At 48.7% G+C, this 26,109-nt stretch overlaps 1 protein-coding gene across 1 annotated transcript in view; it reads right to left on the bottom strand.

Annotated features, from left to right (window-relative positions):
- Positions 1 to 1,880: 1,880 nt before the first annotated feature.
- The window catches only part of ARID3B (AT-rich interaction domain 3B), an 82,636-nt gene continuing 58,407 nt past the window's right edge, over positions 1,881 to 26,109 (bottom strand). The window contains exons 5-9 of the mRNA XM_079768860.1: positions 9,341 to 9,524; positions 8,291 to 8,568; positions 7,921 to 8,175; positions 6,496 to 6,594; positions 1,881 to 4,124 (exon numbers count right to left, since the gene is read on the bottom strand). Of these exons, the coding sequence (XP_079624986.1) occupies positions 3,958 to 4,124; positions 6,496 to 6,594; positions 7,921 to 8,175; positions 8,291 to 8,568; positions 9,341 to 9,524 (983 nt within the window). The 3' untranslated portion in view covers positions 1,881 to 3,957. The remainder of the gene's footprint in view (positions 4,125 to 6,495; positions 6,595 to 7,920; positions 8,176 to 8,290; positions 8,569 to 9,340; positions 9,525 to 26,109) is intronic.

Genomic DNA, 26,109 nt, shown 5'->3' with positions numbered 1-26,109 from the left:
TTGAGAAATTTTTCCTTTTCTCAGTCTTTGAGATAGTCTCCTATATATTCTTTTGAGAGTTGAAATGGGATGAAGCTGCCATGGCCTGGTGCCTTATTCTCCCTATTCTCTCACTAACCTGCCACTTATCTCTCAGCAATGCCTCCTGGTTCATAGGTTGATTCTCAACCACTGAGCCACGCTGGCCGCGCCAAAAGACTTTTAAAAACCAGTGAGACGTACAAGACTGTCCCATTGTCACCCTCCTTTTCTAGCACTTCAAACTAGCAGAGAAAGTGATCCCCACCTTGCAACCAGAGGGTTGAGACAAATGAGGTGCATGGTGTGGGATGGAGGAGGGCAATTACAAATCTACCCAATCCTTTACCTCTGCTCATTTCTTTGGGTTTTGCCAAAACCAGGTTGGGACCATAAAATGTACATCATGGTAGCCCGGCTGGTATGACTCAGTGGTTGAACGTCAACCCATGCACCAAGAGGTTGCAGGTTCCATTTCTGGTCAGGGCACATGCCCCAGTTGCTGGCTCGATCTCCAGCAGGGGGCAGCAAATCAATGTATTTCTCTCTCCCTCAATCTCTAAAAATCAATAAAAACGTATTTTAAAAAAGGAACATGGAAAAAAGCTCTGCAAAAAGTGTGCATTGGGGGAGGGAGGTAAGAGGTCAACCAAAGGACTTGTATGCATGCATATAAGCATAACCAATGGACGCAAGACACTGGGAGGGGGGTGAGGGGCTGTGCCGGGGGGTAGGGAAGGCCGGGATAAGGTCAATGGGGAAAAAAAGGAGACATATGTACTACTATTTGTAATACTTTAAACAATTAAATTAAATTAAATTAAAAACAAAAAAGTGAGCATCATGGCAGAGGAAAGGACTAAGCACTGACCGAGTTTCAGTGGGTATTCCAGGTATTCACACTCAGAATGTCTCCCTGCTCCAGATCAACCTAGAAAAGTGGGTTTCCTAAACACATTGGCTGTGACCTCCTCATGCTATGAGAATGGAGCCCAAATCCATTAGCTTGGGATACTCTATGGCCCCAGCTACACTTCTACCCACTTATCCTCCACTCCACCCACCAACCCCAGGACCGGCCAGGGCCACACCACCAGATCTTTTGAAGCCACCACGTTTCCATATGTACATAGATATGCACATATATCAGTTCCTCTGCTGAGACTTCTTCCTCGTGTCTTCAGTTGGCAAATCTTATCTTTCCGGCTTCAACGTCACCACCTCTGAGACTCCCTAGTGAGCTGCCCCAGCATCTACCGGGCAGCTCGTCTACTTCAATTGTCTACTGTCTCAGTCATGCTGTACTTTAAAGAACTGGTTGTGTATGCCTCCCGGATAAGATTGTGAGCTCCACGTGCATGGGGACCACTTATTCAGCAGGAGCTCAAAAGAGCTTTCCAGGTCCTGGAAGGGTAGTTCAGTTGGTTACATCATCAGCCCTACACACCAATGTTGTGGGTTCAATCTCAGGGAACATACAAGAAAAAACCAATGAATGCATAAATAAGTGGAACAACAAATCAATGCTTCTTTCTGTCTTTCTAAAGTCAGTCAATTAAAAAAATTGTTTTAAAAGGGGCCTTGTTATATGGAGGCTACCCCCGCAGGCCTGTGCCTGCCAGGACACTGATGTGACACCACTGGAGTCAGTTTTGGTGATCAGGCATCGCCAGAGGTCCCTGCTGATACAGAAGACAGGTGAGTGAGTGCTTAGGGGAAAGGATGGGTGAGCAGTGAAGGGGTAAGAGCTCAGGAAAAATCAGTGGGTCGGAGGAGCAGTTCCCTCAGTCCCTTTTTACTCTGAAGGCTTTGGCCTCTCCCCAGTACTGTCCATGGAAGAGTCACTGAAAACATCCACCTGCTTGTGTGAAGAGGTAGAGGTTTATTGAAATATAAACATTCAAGAACATGTAAGATAGAAAATAATCACAACATACACAGACACTTGCTGCAAGAAGACGTCTGAGGTATTTATCACTGCCGGGCTACCCATGTGCTATCTATCACGTTTTCCTGGCTAGAATACACACAAGGTGGGGAGGGCATGGGACAGCTGCGCGGGCTGCCTGCCTGTGGGGCCTTCAGGACGGCACCTTCAGGGGCCCTCGTGGCCCAGGCCGTTCCTAGAGATACCTACTGGTGCCCCTACTCCCAGGCTTTCAGGCCGAGACCCTGCTGCTGTCCTGAGGACAGCAAGGGCTCCCTGAGGGGAGACGGGGCCAGCTGCCTAAGGAATCGAACCCTTTGACCAGAAAGACAGTGTGCTGTCCCTGTGTCCTCTGGGTGGGCAGAGTCCATCCTTCGTGACCAAATGCCTGAGAAACACTGGCAAATGTCTAACACCTTCAGGTGGGCCCAGTGCCAGCCAACTGGGCTCCTCCCGGGCACCAGGTCCCAGATGTCCTCTGCCCACACCCTGCACTTGCCTGGTAAGAGGGCCCGCTCTGGTGGAGGGCCAGGGAGGGGTGAGAGAAGACAGTCCAGCAGAGCTGCGGCACATTTTGTGCTCCAGCTCTGGACTTCTTTCCTTTCCTAGACGGGACTGAATGTTAGCCATGTGTGGGCTCGTGCAGACCAGCAACGTCACGGCGTGTGTTTGTCCACAGAACACCGCAGGGCTTATCCACTTCCAGGAGAGCCTCGGGTGACAACCAGCTCTTCCTTACAGCACTGGAGCAGCCTGCTCCACTCCAGGTTCAAGAGAAGATAAAGCTCTCATCTTCTAAGGGCCATGGCCTGCCTGTCCTGAGGTGGGAGTGTGAAGTGAAGGGGAGACATCCCACCCCCACTGGAGAGTAGGGGTTAGGGACTGGGACTAGCCCTGCTATGGCAGGAATGGATTGGAGGACCATCTTCAGAACTGGTATGGTTTCAGGACCCAGCCCGGCTTCCACTCCACCTCCTCCCTGCCGCTCTGATCCCTGAGTCATCTCTCCTGCCTGCCTTCTGCTTCCTCACCAAGGCTGCAAGGAAGGGTCAGAGGGACGGGGGTACCAAATCATTTGTTTGGCTTTGGGGTGATCTGCTCTCATATCTTTGGTGCTATAACAATAAAAAATTTTAAATAAAAAATCAGGTCGGCAAAACACATATAAAAAGACTTCAGAGATGCAAATACTTCTGAAGAATCAAACATCAACAATTACAAATCTGAGGTATTTCAATGAACCTGACGTTAGCAGGCTTGGGGACGTGTTAGGGCTAAGATGGCCCCAAGAGAAGACCAGCCAAGGGGCAAGTGGGCTATTCTTGGCATAGCTGACCAACAAGGGCAAGTGGGAAGCGTAGGGTCCAAGAGGGTCAGAAAAGGGTCAGTTTGAAGTGGGTGCTAGAGCCTCGCCCTTAGCGCAGATGTCCAATGGGCCTTCGGACTGAGGACTGCTTCAAGACTTGAAGTGGAGGGACCCTTGCCCCAGGAACCAGTATGTTAGGTGTGGAAAGCCCATCTCATGCTCAGCAGACAGAGATAGGAAGGCATGCGCCTGGCTCCTAGCAGACCCACATGAGAGTTAAAGATTGGGGCACTGAGCAGGGGAAGGGACCAGTGACCCTGGGGTCACGGCAGAAGGCAGGGGAAGGAAAATAAATTAAAGGAGAAAGGATATGGAGGGCCTCCAGCCTTGTGTTGGCTTACAGATTGTCAATACACTGTGCCCAGGATGGGAGGTGGCCTGGGAATCCCAGGAAGCTGGCTGCCCACAGACCCCACCCATTTCTCCAGGACAACCCCTGATTGGACAACGCTGCCCTGTCCTGCCCCTCCAGCCTCTCTCTGTCCCCCGAGTACAGCAGGACCTGAATGGAGCCTGGACAAGTGAACATGTCCAAACTCGCAACATCTGGGATTTGACATGGGATCCGTGAGATGAGGTAAATTTTGTGCATCGACTTCCTTCACTCTCGACAGAAGAGTGGGGAGTGGAAGCTGGGTCCTGCCCCTCAGAGGGACCAACTGGTGGAGGGCTCTGCACTGGGGGTACCCCGTGATGAGGTAGGACTCGGTGAGCAGTGAGAACTGCTGCTGCTGCTGCTGCTGCTGCTGCTGCTGCTCTGGGGAGCAGACCCTGCGATGAGGTGGACCACAGGCTTCTGGGCAAACAGCACACCTGGGTGAGGAGGAGAAGCAAGTGTGAGCAGACCAAGAGAGAAGGGTGGTTCCGTTGATTCCACTGATTTAACTGGGTGAGGCCCCACTCGGGACACCGTGCTGTGTGCTAACAGAAGTCCCAAACACTGTCCTGCTTCCAGATGCTTACAGGCTGGTGGCAGAGACACAGGTGGGCAGAGTAATTTTGCTGAAATGTCACAAATGCTCCGAGGAAAGTGTCCCCGGGGTGCTGTGGGAACAAAAAGGTTTTGGACAGCAGGGAAAATTGGTCAGGAAAGGCTCCAGGGGAAGGCTATACCTGCACTATTAGAAAAAGTGGCCAAACGAAGAAGGGAAGAGGAGATCTGAGAACAGAACAGAGAGAGGTGGCAATCGTGCTGCAGGCCACGCCGTCGTGTGGTCTGGAGGCAGTGTGGAGGCAGATGAGGCTAGAGAGATGGGAAGACAAAGTCGTGAGGTCTGTACACCCCAAGGAAGCCAGTTCCTACCCTGTAGGTGTCATGAAGCCCCTCAAAGTTTTAAGAAGGGAAGGGTCTCATGGTATGCACGTTTTAGAATGCTCTCTGTGGGGTTCGGAGGAATATGGGTGATGGAGGTCTGCAAGAGAGCTGAGAGGCTTGACTCAGGGCACTGGCAGTGAGGAGAGCAGGGGAGGAGGAGGAGAGCACAGAGTAGTGAGGTCTGCTCCACTCTAGGGGACCAAGATGAGCATGAGGGGCTTCAGGTTCCTGGTCTGGGCGACTGCAAACCCACTGAGAAAGGGCACTGGTGAAACAGAAACTGAGGCAGTGAGGTTTGGGGAACTTTGATCTCTCTTCTGAGTGCTCCCCATTTTGAGAGAAAGCGTTACTTCTCCTTTCTCCCGAAAGAGGACAAAAAGATGTGGAGATCAGGCCCCAACGTCCTCCTTCCCTGCTTTTTCCGTGAATCCTCTCTCCCAGCCCAACCCCTAGAGCAGCAGTCACCAACTTCTGGACCTCGTGGACCACCACTGGTTGGCGACACTGTCCTAGACCATCACAGCACCACCAGAATGCAAAGAGCACCCCAGCCCTACCCACTGGCTCGCCGGGTCTCCTCGAGGGCCCCCCGTATCAGGCAGAGCCCTCTGAAGGCCTCTGAACACTGTATGCGGAGATGGGGAGACAGCCGGTCATGGCTACCTCTCTGCAGGCTGCTCCCAGGAACTCTGGCCCTTTCCGGCGGACCCGATGCCCGCAGCAGGTAGCCCAGCAGAGACCCAGAGCATGCGGCCTGCAGGGTGGTGCCCTGAGGGGGCCTTGTCCCTAGCATAGGAGAATTCAAAGGACTAAAAGCATGCCCTGAGGAAATAGCCCCTTTTGGATGTCAAGGACACCTCTCAAGCCCTCTCTAAAACAGGGGGCTGATGCTGGGGCTCCTGGCAGAAGGCCACTGGCCAGAAGGTCTGAACCCTTTAGCCCCAACTCATCAAGCTGTGCTTAACAAGTCGGCTGGGTTTATTCCCAAACTCATCCGTAAACCAACGAAACAGGAGTGGAAAGAGGTTTGCTGCTATGAAAACTAAGTTGACGGCCTTGGGAAGACTGGTTAAACCAGTGGTCGGCAAACTGCGGCTCGCGAGTTTGTGGTTTGCCGCTCTGTTGACTAATGAGTTTGCCGACCACTGCGTAAGGCATTACCCTTACCCAGAAGTTTTGACTTCAGGTTAAAGACATTAGTACATTATTAAAATGTTTTTTAAGTGGTTTTCCCTAAGGCAGTGGTCGGCAAACTCATTAGTCAACAGAGCGGCAAACTGCGGCTCGAGAGCCCCATGTGGCTTGCAAGCCGCAGTTTGCCGACCACTGGGTTAAACCAACCACTACTGCCAAATTAGACGAAGGGAGAGAAAACTGTAAGTGACAGGAAAAAATCACAAACATATATAGGTAATTCTGCACACTCAGATCCCTTTGCCTGTGTCTGTCCTTGATCCATTTTAAAGGAAAGGAACGACAGGTTTCGAAAGAGAACAACTGAAGCACAAAGAAAGGAGGCCCGAATATTAGAAGACCATAATGGTGGATTTAGAATATAATGTTTAAGGCATGGATATAGAATTGATTATGATTCTTCACATTAGGTGATTATTTTTTCAATTAGCAAGCCAACCATTGTCCAAAAAGGTTCAGTGTAGGGTTTCTATCGTCTGTCAAAGGTGGAGGGGGATCCGTCATCATGTCAGCAATCCTCAGCCTCTGCTCGTCCAGAACCACTTTACCTGCGGAACCCCAAGGAAGCCAGCCCCGGGAAGGTGTGCGACAGGAGGGTAACAAATGGGGCCCTTCGGGCAGCGGCACTGACGCTGGCCTCCACCCGGCGCCTCCCTGGAGCCCCAAGGGCCTCACCTGCATAGGTGGTGCCATCGATATCCACAGACATGTTAATGCTCCCAATGCTGCCCGAGGTCAGCTTCAGTGCGGTAGCCGAGGCCTCCGATCTGTCTTCTGCGGGGACAAGGGAGAGAGGGCCTGGTCAAGCCTTCTGGCACTTCCGTTGTCCTTTCTGTGGCGCTCCCATGCCCCCGGCCTGGCCACAGCAGGCCAAGGCCCACTGTTAGAAAGCATTTACATAATCTTCTCTGAGGACTCAGACTTGCTAATGTCCTGTTGCTGCTTTCTCCATTGAGCCATTTCACCTCCCCAACTCTCTCTGACTGAAGAAAAAAGGGATCACCATCAGCAAGGAGGTTTCTCTTGGCTCACAGCTATGTGCTGGCGCTTTCAAAGAAATCTGGCAAACTTCCCTGAGCACACTATCCATCAGCTGGGGAAGTGGAGATCTGGAAGACCCAGTCTCTGCCGGAGGCCTCACCTTGCCGCCACCGCCTCCCGCTTCACTGGGATGGGAGGTCCTCAAGGAGGGTCTACCTACCCAGTACTTGGTGTTTCATCTCAGCCTGGGCAGCGGGGCTTGTGGAAGGCCTCTGCCCAGCTCACTTCTGCCCGCTCACCACACACAGGGCCAAGAATTCCTCCAGGAAGTTGCCTGTTCTGTTAGCCTCTGGCATGTGCAGGACCAGGGCACCTGGCCTTGAATGGGCAACAGCAGAGCCCTGCTGTCTGGGTGGTCACCCCAGCCTCCTCTGCTCCTCAACCAGGGGAAGGTGGAGGAGGGACAGGCTGCCTGGGAATATGCACAGCTCCCTCCCTCCACACCTGGTTTCTTCCGCACACACACTTATTTCATGTTTGTTCTGAGGCAGCACAAGGGCAATAAATGGCAAAGAAAATGTGTGTGAGGAGAGAAGGGTGGGGAGAGGAACAAGGGACATGGAGTGTGTGGTTCAGGGGATATGAAAGTGGGGCACCTGAAAAATGCAAAGAGGAAGGGAAAGGTTGTCAATTCTGCTGCCAAACTTGTGCTTCCTCCTTCCCGCCTGTTCTGAGGGACACTGGCGGCTTGGCCTGAGGCATCAGAGCCCGCTAGAGTCTCAGGAACAGGGTGCTGACTTTCTCCCAGATCTGCCTTGCACGTGCATACAATCCCTACATCCGTAAGGCACTGGAGTGAAGGCTGACCCTTTAATTTAGACAGATCAAAAGGCTGGGGTGGGGTGGGGGGTGGACACACAGCTACTGTCCCTAAAGTTCTCTGGTTCCTCCTCTAGAAAGCACTGCTTCTTCGTATTGCTAAGGAATAGGGCACTGCCTGAGGCAATTTCTGCTCCTCTAGAAAATGACCTTGGCTTGGTGAACTGAGTCTATCTGGAGGAGCGCCACGCCAGTCCTATGGGATGTGGTGGCTCCTGAACGGGTCCAGGCCACACTCACCCCTGCCGGCGGCCCGGACCTTCATGGGCAGCTGCCGGGCCATGCTGAAAAAGTTGCGCTGGAAGGCCTGCTGCACTAGGCGCTGCTCCTCCTCCGACAGCCGGGAAGCCTTCTTCTCAGGGGGCTCTCCTGACTCCAGCCGTTCCCGCAGCTGCTCCAGCGTGGCCATCCGGGTGCTAGCCTGCTGGCCTGTCAAGGTCATGGGCGCAGCCAGACGATTTGGCACAGGTACTGTTGTCACCGGGACTCCATCACCTGGCAAAGGCACCAGAGCTAGACCGACCCACAATCCACCCTCCCACCCAGGTCCTACACACAGAAACGTGGCTGCATTCCTCCCTCCCTCCCCCTCCTTCAGCGCCCTGCAAACCTTTCCTGAGAGGAGTGGCTGGGGATATCCGAGGGCTGCAGCCACTGGCACCACTGCTGGAGCCCAGCCCAAGGACGGGGAAGCGGATCTTGGGTGTGGAGAGAAGGGCAGGGGCCCTGGTGGCAGCAGCTGTGGCAGTGGGTGAGTAGCCAAAGAGGGAGGAGCTGTAGCTGGGCCGGCGGCCCTCCCGCCGGTTGCCATCAATGGCTGCCTGGAGCTCAGCTGGGGAGCTCAAGGCTTTCTTCTCACACTCGTAAGCATAGAGGTACTTCATGTACCTGGAAGGAAGGAAGCAAGCAAGCAAGGGCAATCAAAACATGGCCCCAGAGACCGTCCATCTGAGCTGTTTGGTCTGTGGGAGCAGCCTCTAGGACAGAGGACACCACCGGGAGCACCCAGGGAAGAGAGAGCCGGGACTGCTGACCGCCCTGGTCCAGGCCCCTCTAACTGCTACTCAGTTCTGAGCACTGCTCAAAGTGGAGGCGTCATTCACCAAGGGAAAGAAAGGAAAACTCCGCCGATGGTCATTCTGGCACCTTTTTAGAGCCCTGGCAGAAACCAAGCCCGTGCTGTGACATGACTGTCTTGCTTCTTATCTCCTAACCATCCCAAGTGAGGCTGGTTAGACAGGAGCAATTCTGCCCATTGTGTGTCAGCTGTCCCAGGAGGCCATTCTCTACCCAAGAACCCTGAAAGAAGGCCTGCTATACTGGTTTAGCGCTAATCCCCACTTCTGCTGGGACAGTTCCAATAGGACATGACATGCTACCTAACTGGTAGGTCAGTTACATATTCTTCACAGAGCAACTTCCAGAGTGTTATGAAAGCAACAGAATGCTGAAGCAGCAGCACGCAAGCCACTCGGGAAATGACGGCTCTCATCATGACTTTGGTCTAGTGAGGGACTACCTCAGAAAGCTCCTGGCTGTCTCAGGAATCCCACACAACTTGTTCACTGTACAGTGGAATTTTTTTCCCGTCTCTCCTCTAAGTTAAAACATCCCCTTTCTCCCATCTCAGCCTCCTTTCCCCAAGGCCCTGGCCACTCACTGGGTCCTCAGGGTAAAGGCAGCACTGGTGATGGATGTGGGCAGGTTCAGGCCTTTGGTGATCTCCCTCCATATCTTCTTGTTGATGATCTCCACCAGGCCACCCTTCTCTGTCACCAGCTTGTACAGCATATACAGGTCTAGGATCTGCTTGGCCATGATAGGAATTCGGTTGATAGGGGTCCCTGTGATTGTCCAAAGAGAGAAACAGAGGGGTGCATCATCAAGCAGAGAAAAAAAGACACCTGTGGAGAGAACCAAGATGGCGGCATAGGTAATCACCTATACTTTCTGCCTCTCACAACCACATCAAAACCACAACTAAACAGCAGAACTACCACCCAGAACCATGGGAAAGCTGGCTGAGTGGAAGTTCCACAAGTAGAGAGGTGAAGAAAGCGCACTGAGACTGGTAAGAGGTGCAGAGGCGTGGAAAGTGCTGGCACCTGGATATGCTGCTCTTTAAACCAGAAGGGAGATACAAGTGCCTGCATGCTCTGAACTCCAGTTCCGGGAGAGACTCTGGGGGACCCAGGCACATACGGGAGAAATTGGACTGTCTGGCATCGGGACAGGAATGTAAGGGCGGCTTTCTCTCAGAGGTGCTTGCAGCGATCACTGTTCCTGCATGGAGACGCAGAATGCGGAGAACCGGGGACTTCTCCGGTTCAGGGCAGCCATTGCTGTTTGCTCCACCTGGTGATTCCCAGAGACCCCACCCCACCCAATTTACAACCACACCCAAGCTGTGCCCACCAGCTTTTGCATATGAATGGCCTGTCCTTTCTTAACCTAAAACCTGTCAAACTGCAGCTGGATCAGAGCCCCAGAGCTTCCAAAAGAAGGCCCAACGCCCGCCCGGCAGCAGCAGCCTGCCTTGCTTCACAGCTGGGCCTCGTCTGGGCACTTCCAAACCCCATACAAAGAGGAGGAATCCGCAGATCTCTCTGTAGCTCCTGCTGGGCGGCCCCAGACAGTGGCTGACCTAGCACCTCCTTGGAGATCCAAGAGCCAGTGTACCCAGTGGTCAGAGTGAGACCAAACCAGATTACAACTCTTCAGATCCTTAAGAGACACCCTCATGGGGCAGACTCAGTGAGCACCAAAGCCCCACTGAAGCAAGTCCTGCCCCATAAGGGTGTCTCCTGTGCAACAGATCTTCCAGTGTAGACACAGTTGGCCATCGCAGCCAACTGGCCTGGAGGTCAATTCCTCCCAGTGATACCAACAGCAATCAAGGGTTAACTACAAGACTGTGCACACAGCCCACAAAGGAATGCACCAAGAGGGTCCACCTCAGGTGACTGGGGAGGCTGAGCCACTGGGCCCTATAGGACACCTAGCACACAAAGGCCACTCTATCAACTTAAGGAGACTTAGCAGCTACCCAGTACATAGAAACAAACACAGGGAAGCAGCAAAAATGTGAGACAAAGAAACAAGTCACAAATGAAAGAAATGGATGAAAACAAAATACTGGACATAGAGTTCAAAACCACAGTTGTAAGGTTACTCAAGAATCTTCTAGAAACCTCTGAGAAATTTAGTAAGACCCTCAAGGATATGAAAAAGGACCAATTAGAAATTAAGCATACACTGGCTGAAATAAAAAATAATATACAGAGGTTCAACAGCAGACTAGAGGATCCCAAGAATCAAGTCAAAGATTTGAAATACGAAGAAGCAAAAAAACACCCAACCATAAAAGCAAAAAGGAAAAAAGAATCCAAAAATATGAAGATAGTGTAAGGAGCCTCTGGGACAACTTCAAGCGTACCAACATCTGAATTATGGGGGTGCCAGAAGAAGAGAGAGCAAGATATTAAAAATATATTTGAAGAAATAATGACAGAAAACTTCCCCTACCTGGTGAAAGAAATAGACTTACAAGTCCATGAAGCACAGAGAACCCCAAACAAGAGGAATCTAAAGAGGACCACACAAAGACACATCATAATTAAAATGTCAAGGTCAAAAGACAAAGAGGGAATCTTAAAAGCAGCAAGAGAAAAATAGTTAGTTACCTACAAGGGAATACCCATACGACTGTCAGCTGATTTCTCAACAGAAACTATGCAGGACAGAAGGGAGTGGCAAGAAATATACAAAGTGATGAATAGCAAGAACCTACAACCAAGATTACTCTACCCAGCAAAGCTATCATTCAGAATTGAAGGTCAGATAAAGAGCTTCACAGATAAGAAAAAGCTAAAGGAGTTCATCACCACCAAACCAGTACTATATGAAATGCTGAAGTGTTTTCTCTAAGAAGAAGAAGAAAAAGGTAAAGATAAAAATTATGAACAACATAGTGATAACAAATACATATCTATCAACAAGTGAATATAAAAATCAAGTGAATAAAAAATCTGATGAACAGAATAAACTGGTGAATATAATAGAATCAGTGGCACAGAAAGGGAGTAGACTGACAATTCTCAGGGGGAAGGGAGTGTAGGGGGTGTGGGAAGAGATTGGACAAAAATCTTATACCTACGGACAAGGACAGTGGGGGGGGGGAGTAAGGGCATGGGGTGGGGTGGGAACCGGGTGGAGGGGAGCTACGGGGGGGGGGGGAAGAGGGACATCTGTAATAATCTGAACAATAAAGATTTATTTTTAAAAAAAGATACTACACAAAACATCCACAGGGGAAAAAAAAGACACCTGTGTATGCCCACTTTTTGTTCAGTTGGAAATATGTTCATGAATCTGCTTAGAAGTATAATTTAACTCAAACTCCAAAAACCTGGAAGCTATTAGACTAGCTGCCACTTCTCTTGTGATGAACAGAAAGACAGGTCCTACTCACAGGCTGTGTGGCCTTGGGTAAAACATGGAACTTCTCTGGATCTGTTTTCCATCTATACTAATAATAGGGTAATATGCTAATTAGACCAGGAGACCTTCCAGATGTCCTTCTGGACAAAGCCATGGTGGTGGGGCCGAGGCAGAGGCGGTTAGGGGCAATCAGGCCAGGAGGGGAGGGCAGTTGGGCGTGATCAGGCCGGCAGTGTAGGGGAGTGGGCAGTTGGGGGCAAGCAGGCTGGCAGGGGGGGCAGTTGGGGGCGAGCAGACTGGCATGGGGGGGGGCAGTCAGGGGCAATCAGGCCAGCGGGGGGGGGGGGGAGCAGTTGGGGGCGAGAAGGCTGACGGGGGGCATTTAGGGGCGAGCAGGCAGGCAGGTGAGCAGTTAGGAGCCAGCAGTCCTGGATTGTGAGAGGGATGTCTGACTGCTGGTTTAGCCCCTATCCCAAAGGGATCGGGCCTAAACCGGCAGTCAGACATCCCCCAAGGGGTCCCAGATTGGAGAGGGTACAGGCCGGGCTGAGGGAACCCCCCCATGCATAAATTTCGTGCACCAGGCCACTAGTCTACAAATAAGAGGGTTGGACTGGATGTTTTAATTTTCCTAGCAGTACTGAGTCCAGATTCTGTCTTAATGATGTGGCAGCTCACTCCTCTGCCTTCACGTGCCCAATGGCAGCCTTCACGTGCCAATCAGCTCCTTCTCAATTTGGATGTTGGTATGCTTGACAGGAGCTCCTGCCTGGTTCATCCCCCTGGATAACTGCTTCCTTCTTCCTCTCCTGCTGCACCAGAGAGAAATGGGCTTTTCTCTCCTATGTCCCCACCATATCACAGGAGCTGCAGGAAACACAAGTTTCCAGGGCAGTGAAAAGCCACTCAACAATCTCTCTTCACTAATGACCCCCTCTCTGGTCTTTGAAAGGGAGGGGCAGCTTCCACCCCCTGGCCTCGATGGGAAAGAAGAGGAGCCAGAGCTGTGACCAGGAAACCTGGCACTGAGCAGGAAGGCCCACTAATGAGCACCAGGGGATGCAGGGAGGGCGGAGCCAAGTGCCTTTCACAGGAACTAGTCAGGAGGCATGATAGATGACTGTCATTTGGCAGCCTTCAGATTAATGACCTGCAGGTCAGAGGGGAGAATTCCAAAGGGAAGGGTCACGGTCCAGGGCAGGGTATGAGACTTGTTGCCGATTAATGGCAAATTCCTTGTACTGTACAGGCTGCTCCTCCTCTGGGCCCTCCCATGGTCCCCACCTCACGGCCTGCCTGGTAGATGTTAGGCCAGCCTGACTAGAGAAGGGCTGTTTGTTTCGGCTCCTCCTGCTTCTTATCCCTCAAGGAATGACATTCTCTTTTCAGCCCTGGAATGTTGGCCTCACCAACTCTTTTATAGGATAACTCAAGTGAGAGAATGGAGTGAATACTCCCCATTTATGAAGAAGCAGCGTGAGCATGAACAAGTGGAACTGTTATGGCAAGACCAGGCCTCTTTCTCAGTGTGGGGAGGGAGTGAGAGGCCTCCAAGGCCTTTGTCTTGACCAAACGGTCTTTGGAGGGTCAAGGACAAAGAGGTCATAGAATTAGATTCAAAGTCTCATAGGTGAACTCTCAAGGATTGCTCCTAAGACACAGTTTATATGTTAGTTAACTTTTTCTCTCTGTGCTGTTCTGGACAGTCAACCTTACTCCTGTCATAAGACAAGAGCCTGATGATGCATCCGAACTGGTCTCCTGGCAGCATAGGACCAAGGTCCATCTCCTTCTCGATGCCTGTCTGCCTGAGCTCACTAAAGGCCTTGGCGAGTTCACACCCCGCTATGGCCACTGCCTGGAGACCCAATGAAAACCACTCCCAAGGTCCCCTCACAGAGGCCCCCTAAGCTCCTATTTCTAGAAGCTTCCAGGACGTCTTCACGTGTGACCTACTCACTCCAAGTCAGAGTGTTCACAATGAGCTCACCTTCATCCCCTAAGCTCGTTCCCTTTTCCAATTGCTTCCTTCTTCCAACAACACTTCATTCTTGGAGGTTTTAGGCAGGAAGGTCAGAGGCTGCACTGACTCCTCTGCTCTCCTCCATCACCAACCTTTAGGTTGTTAGGAAGCTCCACTGATTCTTCCATTGAGGTGCCTTGCAAAGGTGTCTTCCTTTCCAGCCTGCAGCCACCACGCTGGACCAGGCCCTCACTGGCTCACAATTAGATGTCTGCAGCAGCCTCTTATCCATGCACTCAACTTGCACACTTTCACCATATTACTCAACTCCTTGTTTCAAAACCTATAAAGACTCTTACTGCCTACCCATCCCACCCCACAGGTTCAATCTCATGACCAAGTTCCCCAACACTTGGTAAAAGGTCATGTAGGCAGTATTTCCAGCACATCCCAACTACTCACTCCCCAATTAGTTGGGTCTCCTCACTATTACCTCCAAAACCAAGTTCATTTCTCCTCTACCTTTTGTTTTGTGCTCTCCCTCTTCATCAAGGTTAAAGTGACCTGCCTTTACTCAAAACCTTTCCACACTGGCCTTCAATGTTCACGGCATCCAGGAATACTTTTCTAACTACCCCAGTTTATGTGGATGCCTTCCCTTTCAGAATTTCTATTATTAAAAATTTCAGCAAATAATTACTTTCTCATTGTTTTGTGTGTATTCATCAGGTATCCCAGGAGGACTGTAGCTCTCTGAAGACAGAGATTGTTTTTCCTTCACCATGGCTTGAATATTATAATGTTTACTAAACTAAACCAACATGCAGATTAAATAATTTAAAAAGCTGCTCCATGGTAACCCAATTGGGAATCTCCACCAGCTTTAAGTGCTTAATGCTGATAGCCCTGAAAGATGTCACCTTTTCCACTCAGGCCCTAGAGGGTTCACTATGAAACAGACTAGGGAACTAAGGCCCTCAGTGGTCAAGCTATTTGCATCCACGTTCCATAACAAGATGATGAGCAGCAGAAGAAATGGCTCGAGAGTTGGAGACTCTGAGAAGGAAAAGAAAGCATGACTTCACTCAGTGGGGCCAAAGAGAGGGGAAACAGCTGTTGAAGAGGGGAAAGTGGCCAGGTCTGTGATGTGTGCAGAACAGACGTGGCCACCAAGCAGGGCTTGTCCAGTTGACAGAGTGCCAGCTTGGAGAGCCAGCTACCACGAGGTTTTGGAGCTCCATTTGCGAATAGCTTTTAGAGTCTGCACTATTTTCATCTGAGTCTCTCCAGGGGTGATAAGTCAAATGTAAAGAGTGTAGAAGTGGTCATGCATGGAGGCAGCCCAGCAGAATAGGATGAAGTGATTTTTATACTGATTTTGTTTGGCCATAAATCAAGAGATTTTCTAGTGTGGCTCCACTGATTCTGCTGTTGAGGTAGCTCACAAAGGTGTCTTCCTTTCCAGCCTGCAGCCACCACACTGGACCAGGCCCTCACTGGCTCCCAATTAGATGTCTGCAGCAGCCTCTTATCCATGCACTCAACTGCCTCTGAAGGCCAACTCCCAGAGAGGAATTGTAAATTCACTCTGAATAGTCACTGCACTAAAGGTCTAGCCATCTGAGATGGCTTTTTTGAAAGACAACAATGTTACATATGTAGAAATTTCATTAAAAATTCACCTTTTTATAGTCACATAGAGTGACTGCATTCGGCTGAGAACTGTTTGGGAGCAAAGGAAACAAAAGGTAGAGACAGGACCTGAGAAGGCAAGGAAGGGGCAAAGTGTTGTTTGAAGTCAAGGCTGTAAACCTAACCAAAGTGACCTCTTCCCAGCACCTTCAGAGAAACCACAGGCTAGGGCTGCACTGGAACCCTGGTGGAGGTCCTTGCAAACCTGCGCTGGCCCAGCCTTACTCTGGGCATACGAGGATCTTGTGTTTCCTCACACAGGCCCGTGTGTGGCTCCAGAGATTAGTGGATGAAGGGAAGGAGTACATTCTTCATTGTGGTTGGCCCTCTGCAAAACAGCTAAAAGTAGCTCCCAGTGCAGGTGGATACCCTGGAACTGTGAGAAACAAAACTCTAAGCACAAGCTCTGGATGATGATCTGGTTTTCTCACATTATCCAGATAATCCAGACACAAATCCTGTTCTTGGCCTCATTCTCCTGACAATTAAGAGAGAAGCAAGATATTCAGGATAGTCTGTCTCTGCAGTCTGCTCTGTCCCTAATGGACCTGACAGCCATTTCCTTTGTCCCAAGGAGACTCATCTATAACAAGTGAGCGGGAGAGGACTTTTAGCTGAGTTTACCCTGCCTGAATAAAAAAGAGAACAACACATCATACTGGTGTGGGGGTGGGAGAGTGACATATTCGTGCCTAATTTTCTCCATCTGTGAAATGAGGATTTTGGATTAGATGACTTTCAGCTCTAAAGTCCTATGAGACCATGAATAATTTTGTTTACTTAAAACAAAAATTGATAGTTGTGATTATTACCAAAGGGAGGGTGACCTGATTTTAGGAGTTTGCCTGAATTATGAAATAATGTTGCCAAGTGACCTTGAGATGCAGGGTTTGGGATCTTCTGTGCAGAGCTTTGGGCGGCTTAGGACCATCTATGAAGTTCAAGGCCACAAGCAATGGTTCTTTCCCAGCCTTGAAGGGAAGGTGCAGTCTTAGGACTGCTCTCTGGGCTGGATTAGAACTAAGGAGGCTCTTCACCTGAGCGGGGACAGGCCTCTTCCCATGACAAATACAAGAGCATCCTACCTAGAACCAGGAAAGAAGCAAACCACCACTGCAAAGAGCTTCTTGCAGGTCACTAGTGTTGGCCTAGCAGGAGGCTGAATCTCAGCCCCATCTAGCCTCTCAGAAGGGGCATGAGCACCTGATGGGGAAGCCTGTGAACTGTCAGTAACTGGTATCAAAGCAAGAGCCAGGATTCAGAGTAATTAATCATCCTCCCTCTGACAGGAATCCAGGGCCTTATCAGTATCCCAATCCCAAGAAATGTTGCTGTTCTCCAGTTCCCTCCTCAATAAAGGGGACTGACAGTCCCAACAAAGAGGACCCGTATCAAATTTCTGCCAGGGAGCCTGAGGCAGCCCAGGGGCTGTGCAGAAAAGGCTTTTATGAAGCCCTGGATGCAGGGAAGCTTCAGGGCTCCTGGGCTTTAACCCTTGGTGGTGGGAATGCTGCTGGGCATTGCATCAGCAGACCAAAGCCCTGATCGGGAGTTCCTGTGCAGATGAGCCAAACACTGTCCCCTGGCACTTGGCACTCCTTCCTACCACTCAGACTATGAAGACGAAGCTGGGGAAAGAGGTGGGAAGAGACAGAAAACAGCCTCCTCTGGCTCTAGAGATAAAGATGGGGACGGTGGGAGTGCTGAGGGAGGGCCACTTCCTCCCCGGGAGAGAATGGGTACTTCCAATGAAGACAGAGAAGCAATCAGGGAGCGGGCCCAGGACCTAGGGTGTAGCCCTGCCAGGGACCCCCACTGCTTCTTCCTGGCTTTGTCATTTCCAGAGCCCCATCAAGAGAGGCCAACTAGGAAGCCTGGAGAGTTAAGACCCATGTTAAGCAGGGAAAGTGAGCAGGCAGACAAGCAGGCAGGCTTTCTACTGGTTCCTCTGCATATTAATTCTTACCATGCTCCAGTCCAGGAACAAGCAGAGAAATGACTGGTGATATCCGATTTGTTTATGTGTAGAAAATACCTGCCTCTGGGAAACTGAGCAGCAATGTCTGGCATGCACTTCAGTGAGAAGTTGACCATTCAGCAAGACAGAGCAGAGGCCAGGGTGCACAAAGATCCGAGAAATGGAGTGATGCATACCCTAAGCCTTCCACCTCTGATTTCCGGTGAATGGGTCTAACTGACATACAGTATAGTGAGTGCACTTATCTTAAGTATACAGCTCACTTGTACTCTGTGTACACCCCGTAACCATTTCTCAGATAAAACACAGAACATTTCCAGCACCCTAAACATCTCTCATTCCCAATCAATACACACTACCCCCACTAGCCCACCCAGGAGGTAACCACAGCTGATTTTCTAGAACTTTAAATAAATGAAATCATGTAGAAAATACACATCCTATGTAATAAAAACCTAATATGCTAAGTGTCTGGTTGTCCATTCAACCAATCAAAGCATAATATGCTAATGATATACTAAGGCCACTCAACTGCTCTCTATGATGTGCACTGACCACCAGGGGCAGACAGTCGACCAGTAGACCAGTCTCTATAACATGCACTGACCACCAGAGAGCAGATGCTTTGACCGATAGGTTAGCTTTCTGCTGTGAGATGGGCTGGATGTGCCCTGGAGCCCTCCCGCGGTCTCTCCTCAGCCCCGATCGTGCACCGGTGGGGTCCCTCGGCCTGGCCTGCGCCCTCTCGCAATCCAGGACCCCTTGGGGGATGTCAGAGAGCTGGTTTCAGCCAGATCCTGCAAGCCAGGCTGAGGGACCCCATTGGTACACGAATTTGTGTACCGGACCACTTGTAGTATATAATCTTGTGTCTATGAGTGTCATCCCCGATGGGTACAAAAGTTCATTTTTTTTTACTGCTGTGTGGCCAATGCACCATTTATTTAACCACTCTATACTGGTGCACATCTGAGTTCTCTCCAGTGTTTGGCTATAATGACTATTCTTACATGTGTCTTTCAGTGAACATAAGCACTCATTTCTGTTGGGGGTACACTTAGGAGCAGAATTGCTGGGAAATGGGAATGACCTATGTTTAGCTTGTGTAAATAATACCAAACAGATTTCCAAAGTTATTATGCCCATTTATATTCCCACCAGCAATATGTGGAAATTCTGGAGGCATCACCACCCAAGAGGCTAATTTGAAATTCATCACCTTTTTTGATACTCTGGCTTAGATAAATTGCCTTAGGGTGGGTGAAGTTCAACAGTATGTGCAATGCTGTATTCTACTATGGCTGATAATAAAATTAGGGTTATGACTGTGCTATCTCCTTTAAAAACTGTGTTCAGACAAGTTGGCCAAGGAGTTAGAAGGACTACCAAGTCTTCTCTGTTTTGTTTGCTGCTGAACCACAGACCTAGCTGGTGCCTCTAGGAGAGAGTGGAAGGCTGGCAGGGGAGAGACACAACTCCAGGGCCTTCTGGCCTGGGCACTGCATAGCTGTCTGAGCTTCCATTGCCAATCCATGCCACTAGCCTTTCAAAACCCAACAGATTTTCTCAAAGTGTAAGTGAGCCAAATCCTCACTTCCAACTTGCCCTTACACCAACCCTTGGACGATTTCTACTGAATATAAGCTCATCTTGGAACAAAGGAGACAAAACTATCAACCCAATTTTACCAAGTGCTAGAAGTATCAATAAAAGATATTGAAGGAGAAGATGCTGAATTTAATTATAAAAGTGGGCCTTTCGCCAAAACCGGTTTGGCTCAGTGGATAGAGTATCGGCCTGTGGACTGAAGGGTCCCGGGTTCAATTCCGGTCGAGGGCATGTGCCTTGGTTGTGGGCACATCCCCAGTGGGGGGTGTGCAGGAGGCAGCTGATGGATGTTTCTCTCTTCATTGATGTTTCTGGCTCTCTATCCCTCTCCATTCCTCTCTGTAAAAAATCAATAAAATATATATATTTTTAAAATGTGGGCCTTTCAAAAACCAGGATCCCTTCCCAGATATCATAAATAACTGGGTAGTTATAGAGTATTAAATAACTATTGAACCTGGAAAAGGGAGTCTATTTCCTTCTCCCCCCCCCCCCCCCGCACCTATCCCGTTACCCTTCTCTCTCCCAAGCTCCAAGGGCCCTTCTTTTATCTCTGTAACTTCTACAGAGCCCATTTCTTCTACAGTTCACTTCTTCTACCTCTGTGACTTTCTAAATAAACTTTCTCTTATTAAAAAAAAATAAATGTGGAAAAAAGATAAACAGCATATTAACAGTACCTGGATCACCAGGGGAGAGAAAAAGATCAGGCCTCAGACAAAGGGCTAATCCTATGACAAAGATTTGCATTTTAGCCTGGCCAGCGTGGCTCAGTGGTTAAATGTCTACCTATAAACCAGGTCATGGTTTGATTTCCAATCAGGGCACATGCCCAGGTTGTGGGCTCGATCCCCAGTGTGGGGTGTGCAGGAGAGAGCCGATCAATGATTCTCTCTCACCATTGATGTTTCTGTATCTCTTTCCCTCTCTTTCTCTCTGAAAGTAATAAAAAAAAATATCTTTAAAGATTTGCATTTTAGACTTTCATTTGGGGATGAAGTTAGGAAATGAAGCCCCAAAGCCTATTTCATCTGACAAAAACAACATATTTTGGTCTCCCAGGATAGAGTGTCCACAGCACAGACCATTTACTGCAAGATACAAAGAATGAAAAAAACAAACCACAAAAACCTGCCTCCACCAAAAGGCAAAGCAATATATGTCACGAACATTTCCTTGCCTAAGATGGATAGATAAGTATACAACAGAAGGAAAAACACTCAAATTGCACTTTGAGATAGACCAAGCCCTTTTCCCACAGTAAATTCTTTGTATGTACACATCAAAAACAGATCCAACAATCCACTGGGAAAAGCAAGGTCAGTTTGCAGCCTTGAACAGAACTGGTGGAGGAGGGATGGAGGTCTTGACAAAACTTTTCTACATAACCAAGCAGTGCCTTAGCCTGTCGTACCCAGCTGGGGCAGCGTCTGGAGAGGATCCTGCTTGTGGGTGCTCTACGTGAGTGCAAGATCTTGCTGTTGGGGGTCCTGTCTCCTGTGCTAACCCTAACTCATCCCATCCTGCCTTGACAGATGGCAGCCTCTGTGCCACTGGGAACCTGCCCTTCCCTGAGAGAGAGGCCTGCACAAAGAGTTCCACCCTATGTTAATCAGCTAGATGTTATCAGATCCTACCGGAGAGTGGCCTGTGGAGACAAGGCTTACCCACTGCCCCAACAGGCAGTGACGGAACTGCTGGTGCTAGGGCCCAGTTTCACAAAGGCAGTGCTGAGAAGAGCACGGGCCTGGTAGTTAGGAAACCAAGTGCTAAATCTGCTCTGTGGCCTCAGGTAAGTTACTTAAGCCAATGATTCTTCACTGGATAAGTGAAAACCTTTGGTCTCTCTACCCCAGAGCTGGAGCTATGGGGAGTAGCAAGTCAGATAATGGGTTGAAAGGGTTCTGTAAAGTGCATGGGATGATAATAATAAAAACAACAGCAAAACCATTGTCCTCCTCCTCTTCAAATGACCACTGCCTAGGGAACAAGAGAACAAACTTTCTTCCTCACTGATGAAGGAAAAGTGGAATTGTTTATAAATGTTTGCTTATCAGACTTCCAAATTAGCACTCCCCACCCCCATTTCCTCTTGGAAAATCTACCATGGAATGCCATCTCAGAAAACACACACAGGGAGTTCAATTAACCACAGAATTTTATCTACAACTGTTTCACTTTATTTTTGGCAGAGAAACGTGTGTACACATGCATGTGCACGTGGCAAAAGGTGAGCAAAAAGGAGTACTACAGTTCTGAAATCTAACCAATCATTCTAGAGACAACATTTGGGGGAACAGAATCAGGGCAAATTGTTGTTTTTTTTTAATTTCTTTATTGATTAAGGTATTACATACGTGTCCTCATCCCTCCATTAAACCCCCAACAGCCTCCACCACACACAGGGCAAATTATTTAATTCAATTTGGCTTCAGTTAGCAAAAGAAGAAATACAGTCAGCAAGAAAAGGGGAGAAGCATTTGGTCTTGGGGATCCTTGGTCTAGTTTTTACTAGGTGTACAGGTTAATAATGCAGATTTTTTCAATAGAGTTACACATATGTTGATATATATGCGATTTGATATGTATGCTATTTTGTTGTATTGACAAGCTTCAAAACTTCATTTGTCATATTTGCTGAAGGTGTTAACATCATAGATATTTTTACACTTAAAAATGTCGAATTTCGTACCCAAAAAAAGAGCATTTGCGGGAAGTTTTAATTCATTACTTTATTTTGAAGAAAACTGCTGCTGAATACTTCGGGAAGCTTATGGTGAACATGCTCCATCTCAAGATACTTGTGAACGCTGGTTTAAATGCTATAAAAGTGATGATTTCGATGTGAAAGACAAAGAATGTCCAGGTCAACCGAAAAAGTTTGAAGACCAATTACAAGCATTATTGGATGAAGATGCGTGTCAAACTCAAAGACAACTTGCAGAAAGATTAAACATTGCTCAGCAAACAATTTCTGATCATTTACAAGCAATGGGAAAGATTTTAAAGGAAGGAAAATGGTGTCACATCAACTGAATGCAAGACAAATAAATGGAAAACCGAAAAGTCATCAGTAAAATGTTGCTTCAACGGCACGAAAGAAAATCTTCTTTGCATTGAATGTGACTGGCGATGAAAAGTGGGTTTATTTTGAGAATCCCAAAAACACCAAATCATGGGTTGATCCAGGTCAACCATCAACATCAACTGCAAGGCCAAATCGCTTCAGAGAGAAGACAATGCTCTGCATTTGGTGGGATCAGGAAGGTGTGGTGTTTTAATGAGCTTCTAAAACCAGGTGAAACCGTTAATATTGATCGCTACCGACAACAAATAATCAATTTGAACCACGATTTGATCGTGAAATGACTAGAATGGGCCAGAAGACATGGCAAAGTAATTTTGCTTCATGATGATGCACCATCACACACTTCAAAACCAGTTAAAGACACGTTAAAAGATCTTGCCTGGGAAGTATTAACCCACCCGCTGTATTCACCAGACCTTGCTCCTTCAGATTACCACTTGTTCCGATTGATGGCACAAGCACTTTCTGAGCAGCACTTCAAAACGTACAAAGAAGTGGAAAATTGGGTCTCTGAATGGTTTGCCTCAAAACAGAAAAGTTCTATTGGGACGGTATCCACAAATTACCTGAAAGGTGGGGAAATGTGTAGCTAGTGTTGGACATTACTTTGAATAAAGCACTTTTGATATCTCTCTTGAAATTATCGTGTTTTCTTTGATTACAAAATCCGTCATTATTAACCAGTACACCTAGTACATTAACTATTTTAATAGAAATTGCTTTTAAAGGCTTTTTTTTTTTGCTCTTCAAGTGTGAGTCTTCTCTTTTGTTAGCTCAACAGACACAACCATGGACACATACTAAAGAACATAGAACTTGGAAGAAACTTCCAGATGAACTCTAACTGAACCCTCTCATATTATAGATCAACAAACCATGGCCCCAGAAAGGGAAGGGTTTGCTGAAGATGATGGGGAAGAGTGGATGAGAGCCCTGGCTTTATGTAGAGCCCTTTCCAGAGGCAGGCAGGAGAGAGCCCGCTTGGCCTGCCTGGGCCCTTCTCAGGCTCCTCCTAGGACAGTTTGCCCTGTTGGTGGGGGAGGGTCACCAGGACACAAGTCACCCAAGTCTGGCCTAGAAACCAAGGTGCCTGACAGGCCCATCTGTTATAGTCAATTTTCCCAAATGCATTAACAAGCAAAAGAGCCAGCACAAAGCAGCAGTTCCAGCTGGCTACCTCCTACTGACCAGCAGGTTCACCACCTGCAGTTGTTTGGGGAAGTCTGCTGTGTGCTGCCTCCCAGGGAGCCCTGTCCACTTCCTCTGAGGCGCAGCCTGCCATGTCAAAGCTGCCCAGCCTCACTCACAGCCTAGGTGGGCGTCACCAGGCTTTTCAAACTCAGGCAGTTTTCAGTGGCTCCTGTGAAATCTACCACTTATCCTTCATATTAGCTCTGGAGGATGATCTGCTGCCAAGGTCTATGTAAGGCTTTTCCTTGGACCCAGCTAACAAGATCTGGCTCCTGAGTGCCTCACACACTCCAATTTGGGAGTGACAAATAAATCCCAAATGTCTAGGAGCCCTTGTTTTCACCATTGTATGAAGAGCAAATGACAGGAAGCTTCACATTAAAAGTGCAATTTGCTCCCAACCCTCTTGAACCACCCACTCTAATTCAGATGATCAGACACGAGTTTGCCAAGGAGATCACTGAATTTAAGGGAACAACCCACACTGTCCCCCTGCCTCAATCTCCCCTCTCCATCCCACTATACACTGCTCACCACAGCAAGTGAACTAAAGGCACAGCTGTGGTCCGACCACCCCTCCCACCCCCATGTTTTAACTTCAGAAACTCCACTATGTACACAGACAGGAGTGCTAACTTCTTGGCCAAATATGGCTCTTCACAGTTTGGTAACAAATGACATCCAAGACACAGACAAGGATTCTTCCAGCTGTGCCTGGGCCATGTACACCACTGTAATTCTGCCTCCACTCCCATGACCCTGGAGCTCAGTTCCTCTCCGAGGCCTGCCTTGCACTCCAGACCAGGATTGGGGGCCCAGCACCCTTGCTTTTGGCATTCAGCCACAGAAGGGGCAATCGCAATATGACTTGATACAGGCCTTGCCGCCCGAGGTGGAAGAAAGAAGGTTTCCTAACAGTTTCTCTGCGGAGGAAATTTTAGATCTTTACCCTCTTTCTCATCTGGTCTCATCAGGTGGGGGCACTTTTGTCCCACCGAGAAATTTACAATATCTGGAGACATTTTTGGTAACCACAACTGGGGGCGGGTAGCCCCACAACAAACGATTATCCAGTACCGAAAGTTATATGCTAAGGCTGAGAAATCTTGTATTGGAGTGATTAACAAACAGCAAAACAGACTCAACCAGTTCCCTTCTATTGGTGATGCCAGCAAATAGTGAAATATCTAATGTAAGTGCTGAAGACAGGAAAAAGGTTTACTGAGAGCCTGAATAACCATAAATTGACACAGTCAAAGGGAGTCACTTACTCCTACTTTGGATTCATCCGGAAATACACCAGATGGCAGTCTGGCAGCCCCCAGTGCTGCAGAGTAGCAGGAGACTTGGCACTCACTGTTCTCTGCTGGTGACCTCCAGTTATGGCCTGAGCACCTCCCTGTCTAGCTCTGAGCTAGCAGTGGGGGCCCAAAGAAATGACAAACTGGCTGTCCTCACATGGATGTGAGAGAGAAACATCAGTGGGTTACCTCCATACACATCCTAGTCCAGTGGTGACATACAGTACTAAAGAAGCAATTATGAATTTTCATTCTTGGCTAGGCTGATATAACTTCCACTATCCTTCAAAATTCCTTCACCCTGGCCTGTGTGGATCAGTTGGTTGGAGCATTGTCCGTGCACCAGGCGGTGGACGGTTCAATCCCCAGTCAGAGCACATACCTGGATTGTGGGCTCCATCCCCAGTCAGGGTGTGTATGGAGGTAACCCACTGATGTTTCTCTCTCACATCGATGTTCTCTCTCCTCCCCCTTCCTTTTTCTAAAATCATTATTTAAAAATCTCCTGGGAAGGGAGAAAACAATAAAATGGAAAATAAAGCAGTGGTAGCTACGGCGCCAATTATAATCTATATTACGCCCAGCCAGTGTGGTCCAGTGGTTGAGCGATGATCTATGAACCTGGAGGTCACGGTTTGATTTGTGATTGGGGCATGTGCTCGGGTTGCCAGCTCGATCCCCGGTGGGGGTACGGGGGGCAGCCAATCAGTGATTCCCTTTCATCATTGATGTTTCTATCTCTCTCCCCCTCTCCCTTCCTCTCTGAAATCAATAAAAATACATTTTTAAAACTCTATATTGCTATAGCAGCCCCTGAGATCAGCTCCTGGGTTTGCACCAGCTGGGCTTATGGAGCTTGTAAATAATTAAAAGGCAACTGAAAGGGAAGATCAAAGTATTAAGTGGATTTCTCCCTCTCAGGGCAACCAGGGTGTTTCACTGCTGCTGGTCACATTATCTTTTAGGACTGTTCTTATTTTTCACTGACACAGGCAGCTCCAGACAACAGTTGGAGGAGTAAACTATGAGGGCTGCTTCGACTATTTTGATATGCATGGAGATGGGGGACACACACCAAACCTCAAACTTTTGATTGTCTTTTGTGAACAAAGAAATGACAAAGTAAGTAATAGGCATGCTACTAAGAAGGTAATTCGGATTTGGAAGG

This window comes from Cnephaeus nilssonii (assembly GCF_951640355.1).
Source record: "Cnephaeus nilssonii genome assembly, chromosome: 4".
Classification (NCBI taxonomy): domain Eukaryota; kingdom Metazoa; phylum Chordata; class Mammalia; order Chiroptera; family Vespertilionidae; genus Cnephaeus; species Cnephaeus nilssonii.
This window is presented reverse-complemented; position numbering and strand designations above follow the sequence as displayed.